The sequence below is a fragment of the Lytechinus pictus genome, chromosome 8 (assembly GCF_037042905.1).
Source record: "Lytechinus pictus isolate F3 Inbred chromosome 8, Lp3.0, whole genome shotgun sequence".
Lineage (NCBI taxonomy): Eukaryota > Metazoa > Echinodermata > Echinoidea > Temnopleuroida > Toxopneustidae > Lytechinus > Lytechinus pictus.
In genome coordinates this window covers 9,534,203-9,545,678 of record NC_087252.1, presented here as the reverse complement: position 1 = coordinate 9,545,678, position 11,476 = coordinate 9,534,203, and the positions used below count along the sequence as shown (strand labels likewise).

At 35.4% G+C, this 11,476-nt stretch overlaps 1 protein-coding gene across 4 annotated transcripts in view; it reads left to right on the top strand.

Moving 5' to 3' along the window:
• The first annotated feature begins 201 nt into the window (after positions 1-201).
• Positions 202-11,476, top strand: part of LOC129266345 (beta-galactosidase-1-like protein 2) — a 33,499-nt gene continuing 22,224 nt past the window's right edge. For 2 of the 4 annotated variants that reach the window (XR_010294402.1, XM_064103547.1), the window contains exons 1-5: positions 202-416; positions 1,670-1,824; positions 3,096-3,164; positions 9,362-9,457; positions 10,573-10,681. Coding sequence is in view for 2 of the 4 variants with exons in the window: in XM_064103547.1 (XP_063959617.1) it covers positions 411-416; positions 1,670-1,824; positions 3,096-3,164; positions 9,362-9,457; positions 10,573-10,681 (435 nt within the window). In the remaining 2 variants the exon portion in view is untranslated. Of the gene's footprint in view, positions 417-506; positions 1,825-3,095; positions 3,165-9,361; positions 9,458-10,572; positions 10,682-11,476 lie in introns of those variants that run through there. The other 2 variants (XM_064103546.1, XR_010294401.1) reach the window with 2 other exon arrangements.

Genomic DNA, 11,476 nt, shown 5'->3' with positions numbered 1-11,476 from the left:
CGCCGCCAACTTGCAATTGGGAGGGGAATGTGGATGTGTGTTTGTGGGGGGGGGGGGGCGGATATCCGTCCCTGAGATAGCCGTTTATGACCTTCGGACTCAAACATCTTATTCCCGGGTCTTATTTGCATTTGAACGGTCTAGGTATATATAGTTTCTTCGAGCAGAATAAACAATATCTGTTGATCAAGATAATCATTTGCTCTTCGAAATTCGCCTTATTTCTTTAGTCGGCACATTATTAAAGTGGAAGGAGTTTGTAGATTTCGACTCGTTCGCACTGTGACACGGTTGACAGATTTTGGGACGGCGTGGACCAGTTGAATTTGCTTTTGTCTTCTGCTTTCCGAATGATCGGATAGCAGTTTTTGGAGAAGCTGCATCTTACGGAAGAAAACCAAGAAATCGTTATGTCGGTGAGTTTTAATATCGGCGCCCCGCCCCACATCGGCCCCGCCCGCGCCGCGCCCACTTTAGTCTATTATGCAAACTCAACTAATAATTTTGCTTTGAATAAAAACAGAATATCTGCACTGCAGGGTATTTTATTTTACTGGTTGTAAGATATTTTTATATGGATATAACGAGGATTGAGATAAATTGTTGCCCCGATGTTTGCAATTTCTTTTTTTTTTCAAGGGTATATAAAATCAATCCACTTCGTAAAATTATAATTAGGTGGGTTTGAAACAAAGACTAGTACAGTCAGGAACCGAATATCATTTTTTTCTGAGAGTGAGAGCATGCCCATGAACGGTGGTGGTCTGATGCCATTTTATTTATATTTTGAGCTATACAACCCTGTATTGCTTGGCATAGCACAACGTAAATGATTTGAACACACTTTTGGAAGGCCAACCAGAAATATCGAGCTTACGTTTATTCTATTCAACGCTGAAATTGGATTGGGATCTTGAAGTGATATACCGCCGAGATCTAAACGGGATCGTCCGCGCTACGTGTGCCGAGAGTTGCGGCGAACATCAATGTGGAAATTCGCTGGTGGCTAGCTTTAGACTATTTGTATTATTACGCCCAGATCTATCTGCTGAAAAAGTGAAAGATGGTGACTTTTTTTTCACGGCTGAAGCATTAATACAACTTACAAGAAAGTCTTAACTTAGATTATTCATAGCATATGATTGTTTATTTTTAGACTGGAGCCCCCCCCCCCCCAATAATTGAATCCACTCATTTTTTGATACATACAGGATGCCAGATGACACATGCATTTTTTTTACATGTCATGTCTCTAACTGTTAAAGTCTAAGACCCACTCACTCTAGAAAAATGAGTGTTGGTGACATTGGCATGCACTGTATTTGCCAGGCAGAGGAAGCACTCGTGTGATTTAGACAGATGGGGGAGGTCGAATTGAACAAAATTTGTAGAATTAATTTTTGTCCTAGATCTTCTGGGCCTTACCTTGCTTTGGCTTTGAACTTCCTCGTGAACTGAAACTGAATTCTGAAAGTAGACTTTGAATTTTGTAATTTTCTATCTTGTGAATAGTAATATAGTTACCATTTCTTAAAACACAATGACGGTGTCAATACGAGGTGTGCATCTGTTACGATGGTTAGTTTTGATTGGGATGTTCGCTCTGATGATATTGTGGTACTTCCAACGCAACAAGAACCTTCAGCTCGATTACATGAAATCTTTGCAGGAACCGAGCCTTAAGCTGCAGAATGGAGAGTTTGTTCTCAATGGGGAGGAGGTCACTATCCTCTCAGGGAGCATGCATTACTTCCGGGTCGTGCCAGAGTACTGGGAGGATCGCCTCCGAAAGATGAAGAGTGGTGGACTCAACACTGTTACCACGTGAGTATGACTACAAAATTCTTTAAAATTTTGAGCAAAAAAGACAATAATTTCTTCGTACAAACTTGGAATGTTGGAAAATATTCACACAATTAAATTTTGATATAAATTATCAAGGTTCAAGATCCTAGATTTACAGAGGTGTACATTAAATATATTGTGATTTAGGTCCGGGACCGCCAGACCAATGATTACCAATTGATCTAATAATTTTGTATTTGTGAATAGTTACCATTTCTTATAGCATTATGACGGTGTCTTTATGTGTATAAATTTGTAAAAGAATTGAAAGAGTATTTTACATACAGATAAAATGCACTACTCTGTCACAGTGTCGCAAGTGTGTGCTTCAATGTGGAGGAATTCTAAATTTTATATTGTGAAGCTGTGAGAAATTGGAAATGAGTCCAAATAATATTTTCTGACATGTAAAGGCAACTCGTTTTTTTTACAGACAATGTAGGCCTTCTTTGAGAAGTGTTGCAAATTTGACCAACATTTGTATGACTTTTCTAGCAATATTAAAAGTTATGGACACACACCCTTTTGGCTTCTCATGTACCTGTCATTCATAAAGTTGTGATAAAGCTTGGCAAAACATTAATATTCAACATTCAAACTTTTCAGATTATTTTGCAAAGGTAGGTACTGATGGAAGGGGAATCTTCCTCCCATCAAAGTAGATGTCACAGATGTCATTTCTTACTGATCAAGATCAAGGAGACTTTCTAAAGTTTTTACAATTTTCAAGATCCCTGGCCAACATGGTTATTTGCCCAGCAGCCTTAAATCGGCTGAACTATAAAGTTATTATAACATAAAGTCAATTTTTTTAGGGTTATTTTATTGTCCAAAATTATTTAGGCCCATTAAAAAAAACAAGAGTACTTCCTATAGTTTTTTTCATTCATAAATGATTGTAATATAATCATAACCTGAAAAAAAAAGAGATCAACCAAAAGAGAGCAGAATTCAGACTCTTATACGGAACAAGATTTATCTCTGACCCATCACCTTCACCACTGCTGGAGAACATGAGCGATTGATGGCAGAACCTTGTACTCTGGCCTTTTCCCCTAGGTATTCCTGCCAATATGATAATTACTGGGCATATTAATCACCACAGCCACAACTCTGTGATTTTAAGTTTCATAAAAAAAACTCACCTGTTAAAAAAAGAAAAATTTAGTTTAAGAAATGAAATAACAAGTGAGTGCAATATCTATTTAAGAAGAAGCTTTTAAGATGACATTTAATTTTCTTATCATCAGGTATGTCCCTTGGAATCTACATGAACAAGTCAGAGGGGATTTCGATTTCTCAGGCATTCTGAATGTTGTGTAAGTGGACTTTAATATCATTTTTGTCTCGCCTGCATAGCAGAGCGAGACTATAGGCGCCGCTTTTCCGACGGCGACGGCGGCGGCGGCGGCGGCGTCAACATCAAATCTTAACCTAAGGTTAAGTTTTTGAAATGACATCATAACTTAGAAAGTATATGGACCTAGTTCATGAAACTTGGACATAAGATTAATCAAGTATTACTAAACATCCTGCCTGAGTTTCAGGTCACATGACCAAGGTCAAAGGTCATTTAGGGTCAATGAACTTTGACCATGTTGGGAGAATTATTTTCAAAATCTTAACCGAAGGTTAAGTTTTTGAAATGACATCATAACTTAGAAAGTATATGGACCTAGTTCATGTAACTTAGGCATAAGGTTAATCAAGTATTAGTGAACATCCTGCTCGAGTTTCAGGTCACGTGACCAAGGTCAAAGGTCATTTAGGGTCAATGAACTTTGGTCAAGTTGGGGGTATTTGTTGAATTACTATCATAACTTTGAAAATTTATGGATCTAGTTCATGAAACTTGGACATAAGGTTAATCAAGTATTAGCAAACATCTACCCTTTTTACACAGGATTTTCTTAACCCCGGACTATCGCTAACCCCGTACTATCCTTAACCCCGTACTATTATTTTTCCTTTTCACACATGCCAAATTGTTATCGCTAACCCCGGATAAGGAATGCTTGCTTTTCACACACGAAACTCGCTAACCCCGGACTAGTGGTTTTTGTCGATCATTCGTAGTACAAGTACTTCACTCGTACCTTTTTACACACGCTAAAATTTCCTTAACCCCGTACTATAGGTGGGGCTAAATTGCCATTTAGCCCCACCTATAGTACGGGGTTAAGCTTAGCCCACTTTCGTTTTACACTAGCGATCTTAACCCCGTACTATCGCTCTTAGCACCGCAATTGCTGGGATAACCCTGCTTTTTTGCAGGGCCAAATAATCCCGTACTAAAGGTGGGGTTAGCCCACTTTGCAAAAATGCTGTGTAAAAAGAAAGTGGGCTAAGCTTAACCCCGTACTATAGGTGGGGCTAAATGGCAATTTAGCCCCACCTATAGTACGGGGTTAAGGAAATTTTAGCGTGTGTAAAAAGGGTAATCATGTGCGAGTTTCAGGTCACATGACCATGGTCAATGGTCATTTAAGGTCAATGAACTTTGGCCGTGTTGGGGGTATTTGTTAAATTACCATCCTAACTCTGAAAGTTTACGGATTTAGTTCATAAAACTTGGACATAAGAGTAATCAAGTATCACTGAACATCCTGTACGAGTTTCAGGTCACATGACCATGGTCAAAGGTCATTAAAGGTCAATGAACTTTGGCCGTGTTTGGGGTATTTGTTAAATTACCATCCTAACTCTAAAAGTTTATGGATCTAGTTCACTTGGGATATAAGAGTAATCAAGTATCACTGAACATCCCCTGTGAGTTTCAGGTCACAAAACCAAGGTCAAAGGTCAGTTAAGGTCAATAAACTTAGGCCATGTTGGGGTAATTGTTGAATTGCCATCATAACTTTGAAAGTTTATAGATAGAGTGATTGAAATGTGGACATGGATGTAGTTGACAAGTCTTAAGTCACCGTTCAAATGTCATTTATGGTCAATGAACGTGGTATTATGTCATTATATGAATGGAGTTTTTGTGAATGATTATTTTATAGTAGTTTTCAAAGTTAGCACTGCTGAGCTTAAATCGCGTAATGCAGGCGAGACTGCCAGAGGCGTTCCACTTGTTATATTTTTATGTGAAACTTAAAGCTTTAGTGTGAAAAAAAAGGATTTTGCAAGACATCTCAGTGCACTGTACATTTAGTGTCTCTGTAATAGTCCTTTCGAAGATATGTTTGCAGAATCGCCTTTATGCTGAATGCCAACAATTATGGATTCCATTGGAAGATGACAGAAAAAAAATGAAAATATACCCTAAAAAACATTCCCTTGAATGATTTTCCAAAACCTACTGTAATTTACTTGTACTACATGCTTTTCATTTCTTCCCCAAATTGAACTTTGGCCGGTTTTCCAATTCCTTACCTGTGCACTGTTTGAATATTATCAGTATTCTTTGATTTTGTTTTCAACTCGAGCATTACAGACTGTGCTTTTGTACAGTACTTGTGCATCATGCGTTTATTTTCCATTGTGTTTAAATTATCCATTCAAACTCAACTTGCACTGTCAAATTTGCCTATACATGTAGGTGCTTGTGATTGTGCAGGGAAGTTCAATATTGGTATTGCTCACATTGAAGTCCAAGTATAACACTAACAGCAGGGGCGTCTTGTGTAATGCAAATGTTCTAATGAAAGGATCCGGCTATTTGGGTTGAGGGAGGGGAGAGGAGAGGAGACAGAAATCAATGGGTATTGGGTACAGTGGTAGGCAATGGCTTCATCCTTTTTTAGGACAAATATTATTTTTCTGTTTTCATGCCTCTCCATTACAAATAGCCTACAGGATTTAAATTTGGCTACTAAATGAAAATAGTTTAGAAACTACTGTTATATATATATATCTTTTTTTTTTTTGGGGGGGGGTTATTAGTATAATTTTTATATTTGATTGTTGTTAGTTTTCAATTTTTGTGTATTATTTTTTATAGATTAATCATTTATTATTACCATCATCATCATTTTATATTATTATTACTGTTGTTATTAATATTATTATTATTATTATCTATTATTATATTATTATTATTATTTTTTTTTTGTTGATAATTATTATATACCCTACTCTGTTAACTAGTTTGACTATTTTTTTATTAAGATAGACAGGTATCAAATATCCATTCAGTGGATAAACTGCCAATTTTTTGAAATACCCTCAAATCCCCTCTTGTGCTTGTTATGATTGAACCTTGAGATTATGTTGCTGCAAAAATGAACTAGAGTGAACAGTAAAACAAACCTGACAATAGAAGTTTTCCCTATTATACCATACATTTCATAATACCACACTTGAATGATAGGTGGAGCCAGGTGTAGCCTTGATAAACCTTTAAAACCCAGAATATATTTTGCTGGCAAAATGAAGGAATTTAAATCAGTTTGTTATTAAAGTAAATATTAGCACATAAAGTGAAATTGAACATCAGCTGAAATTTCCCCCCAATGCACTCCTTTTCAGTCTGAATTTTGATATAAAGTTGCCTTTTAATTTGATTATGGGGAAAAAATGAATGGTATCATATTTCCGTATTTACATATCAAGGAAAACTTGAAAACCAGACTCACAGTCGCATGTTATCTTGGGTGTACTCTTTAATCTTCTTCAATCAGTGTACATGTTAACTGCATGACTTTGTTCTTCTACAGTGTACTTGAAGCATACTACATTATGAACAGTTACAACAAAAGATTTAAAAAAAGCTTTATATTATAGCTTTAACTTTCATTTTTATGAGAAAAAATGTGTAAAGTAAAAACTAACCATTGAAATACTTGTCCATTGTCCTTCATCATCTCTCTTAAAAATATTTATGGCAAGTTCCCCCAATTCTCAGTGTGCAGTCTCCCTTGTCTGCGTACATGCGCGATTCTAGTAAAAGAAGATACGTGACGAAGTGGACGAACACAAACTTTACACATGCAATATACACAGATATATTCATTAAAAAATCTGACTCACAATGGTGGAAAATGATGAATTTTGGGAATTTCATGTGACGGCCTCAAAATGCAGACTTTCTCATCAAAATCCCTGAATCCTGTGCAAAGTGAATGGTGCGCAGACATGGGGTTTCATTTTTTTTTCCAGTCTGAAAATGACTGCCCAAGGTTTTTTCCAAGAAAATCCTATATTTCTTTCAAATTTTTATGAGATATTTGTTACATTTAATCATAATAATAAAGGAACATTATTTACTGAAAGATATGGTGAAATAAAAAGAAATTCATGTTAAATCTTAACTCATATCGTGAGGTGCGCAGACTTGGGGACCACCATCATACTGACTCTGAAGTATAATGAAAAATCATACAACTACATGTATGTGTAGGGTAGACCGGGTTAGTTGGAACGCGGGGTAAGTTGAAACATTGTAATTTTCTTTAACGCCTGTAAAATAAATTTATGCAATACTGCCCTCAACTTAGCACTATTAATAATACAACATTGTTGTATTATTAATAGCAATAAATTGGGGGCAGTATTGCATTAATTTATTTTACAGGCGTTAAAGAAAATTACAATGTTTCAACTTACCCCGCGTTCCAACTAACCCCGGTCTCCCCGAACTTCTAATTGAAATTGAATCCTTCCTGTGATCCCATCAAAGTGCTGTAAATAAATGTTAATATTTTATTTTTGGCTCCCTCCCAATTATGAATTGAAATTTAAGAGGCATTGTTTGAGGGCAGGTCCAAGCTATTGTTCTCTCTGAAGCCAAAATTAAATCTTTGCCTATCTTGTAACATACATCATTTTTAAGCTTTCTGTATACTCTGAATTTTTTTGCTTCTGAAAACGTTAAGTTTAATAATGAATGCCAAGGTCATGATTCCAAGAAATCATGAATTAGCGTGATGTACGGGACATCACATTTTTTTATCTGCAGATAATGCAAATTATAATTAGCAAATATTTCTTTGGGGTCATGTACATGTAGTGCTAAAAGTTAATGCAAACATTTGAGAAAAAAAAAAGATTTTGAAAATTAATTAATTATGTTAATTATCTGGTGTCCAACAGGCATTTAGATACTAAAGTTAAACAGTTTTCTTCACACTTTGGAGAGTTCTGTATCCAAAAATGGAAGTGAATTTACTGAATTAATTTCATACATGTAATTATATCAGCTAATTAAGCTTTGTGACGTACGGGACAATTGTGTGACGTACAATGTACATGTACGGGACACACCACACAGTATATGATTTCTATGTATTTCCTATTAGGGTTATTTTTCAATTAGAAGCAAAGATAAAGTTTATTGAAATATATCAATTGTCGAGTATTGGTAAAAGGTTGATACAAAGTTATGATTGGTAATAAATAACAAGGGTGCATATATAATTAGCATCCTTGCTCACATACATGTAGGTCTTATGTCATCAATTAAATCTTTCATAAATTATTATAAGTTCATATAAAAGTGTTTATGTTTTGTTTCATCACATACCATAAGAGACATAAATATCAATCATAATAGTCCATTTTAAATGTACTAACTTTGGTTTATATCCAGTTTATTATAAATTTTGATGAAATTTCACTTTCCCCATTCAATAACACATGGAAATATTTGCAAGACATCTTTCATAATATTTATAAGGTCGTAAAGTGTTTGCTATGTTTTGTGTATACTATTATAGAAATATATATATATCAATCATGATAATCTATGTAAAACTTAACTTACTTTGGTTTTAATACATCAAGTATAAATTTTGATGAAATTTCACTTTCCCCATTTGTTTTTGGACAAATGTCCCGTACGTCACAGCGCGGACGTTTACATTTTGAGCTATTGCATAATAACGAGTTCTATCATTTCATTTATGGCATAAGATACCAGATGAAAATAATGAGAGATTTCCAGCTTTGGGCCAATCCAATTCACAGAGTTTTAATGACAAGCTAAAAAAAGAAATCAGTTTTTGTCTCGTCCGGTATGTTAAAGAGCACATTAATTTAATATTTCATCATTAATGGAATTGTAGATTACTTTTTTTTTTACTAATTAAAGAGGTCACATCTGGCCTTCCAAAATCCATAAAAGATTCCCTGTTCTTTTTTTTTTTTTTAATGTTAACTTTTAAGTCTCTAAAGGTCCTGGTACATCACAAGTCAAATAGCTTGGATCTGCCCTTGAATGGAATTCAATATATGAGCTGATATATTTTTGTAATGAAACATTGTTTAACGTGATATGCTTGTACATACCGGTAGTATGAACATAAAATGTACACATTTACATGTTCAATGAGTGCCATGGGATTATAATCATCTTTTTTATCATTTTGATTAAAACTTTTGTGCCTTCAAATGAAAGTTTTCCTGCATCAAAACAAGAAACTTTGCAGGGTAGACAAATTATCATCAGAATGAGCTTCTCTTTTTTTTTGGGGGGGGGTACATGTATGTCATGTTTGTTCTATGGTTTTTTTTTCAATTGTGTATTTCTCATTATTGTAAAATGCAATTTTTATATTTCTTCAATTTTCAGAGAGTTCTTGAAGATAGCCCAAAAGGTTGGCCTATATGTTATTTTTAGACCAGGTCCTTACATTTGTGCTGAATGGGAACTTGGTGGTCTGCCAAGGTAAGATTTCCTTCAATTTTCTCTGTTTATGCCCCCGCTCGCTTGCCCACTAACGGTGTATGCCAGAGAGGCTGTCCATCTATTTGTCCGTCTCTTCATCCCATTTTTTTCAGGTCAACCGATAAAGGTCACAGAAGTCATGAAAATTACTTTTAATTTTAATGATTATGAGAATGTATAACTGTAGTGATTATTATGATACTTACAATGACAATTAAACGAAAGGAGCAAAATGAAAATAATATTATAAAAATTTATTTTCTTCTACTTCATAGTAGGCCTACTGTTGTCATTTTGTATTCTATAAAGGTGGTAAAGAAGAAAGAGTAGAAAAGTACTATGGGGGCATCGTGGTCTAGTGGTTATGACTTCAGTCTTTCAATCTGAGGGATGTGGGTTTGATTCCAAGCCATGGTGTCTTTTCCTTCAGCAAGAAATTACATTGTGCTTCACGCAACCGAGTTGAGGTGAATGTTTCCTGGTAGGAATTTATTCCTTGAAAGGCAGTGCGCGTAACAGCTGCTCTGCTAAAGCCAGGGTAATTATGCTGTATTATTGACTTAGTAGAGCGCTTAAAGAGAAATTCCAGTAGTTGCAGTAAACACTGATTTCATGAGAAAGTCTGTAAAACCAGGCTTAATTGTCAGTATATCATCGAGGATCTAGATCTGGTACAGTTACATAAACTGAACTTTGTGAAATCTTGAAATCTACGCTGAATAATGTTCAGACTGAACTTCCCCAACACAGATAAGCGCACGTGGGACAGTGTATAATTATTGCTTTGAGCGTCGGGCCCGACGCTCTACCCGAATCCTGTGCTTATTTGCTGATTTCTCAGCAATTACACAATTTCTTCCAGAATCCTTTGGCACATGCGTTTTATTCATACAAACAGACACTTTGGTGGTCATTTCATTGGATTCTGTACGAACTCATTTTGATATCGTTACCAAAGCTAGCATTTACCTTTAATAGAGACTTCTAATGAAGTAAGTGTCGAGCGATATAAGCAAGTATGATTATTAATATTATTACTTAGATTCATGTTTACATGTACTGCATGTAAAATCATTGTACATTTGTTAATTTGTGACCTTTGACCTTTGATACAGCTGGTTATTGGCAGATGATGAAATGAAAGTAAGGACGACCTATCCCCTGTTTACCGAAGCAGTCACCAAGTACTTTGATCACCTCATTCCAAAGGTTGTCCCACTTCAAGTAAGTCAACACTTAGCCCTTTAACAGGGTCCTGTCTTACAAAGAGTTAAAGATTGATCCAATCAACCACAACTATGGAAAGCCAGCAATGTCAACGTATAACATGCATATATTCATTCAAAATTTTTTTCTTGAAATTATGTATATTTATACATGTACCTCATAGTTTTCTTGATAATTCAATGTGTTTCTCTTTGTTAACAATGGACATTGTGATTATTTCCTGTAGAAAAAATTATGACATTGATGGATTTCCATAATGAGGTTGATCAGATAAATTGTAACTCTTTGTAAGATGGGATCCAGGTCCCCGTCTTACAAAGAGTTACAATTGATCCCATCAATCGTAACTATGGAAATCCATCAATGTCATAATTTTTTTGTACAGGAAATTGGCTCAATGTCCTTTGAAAACAAAGAGAAGCATGCTGAATTGTCCAGAATAAAAGTGAATGTATGAATATACATCAATTAGATGTTGACGTTGCTGGCTTTTCGTAGCTGCGGTTGATTGGATCAATCACAACTCCTTGTAAGACAGGGCCTATATATCAACCTCCACTATATGGAATTCCATCATTGTCATAATTTTTTTTTTCCTACTTTGTTGCAGTGGGGAAAAACATTGTAAAGACATAGGACCACACTGAATCGTCAAGACAATGATGGATATATGAGTACACATCATATCTCAAAATTTGTTTGAACAAACATGCATTTTTAGACGTTGGAATTGCTAGCTTTCCATAGTTGTGGTTGATGGGATCAATCGCGACTCTTTGTAAGACAGGACCC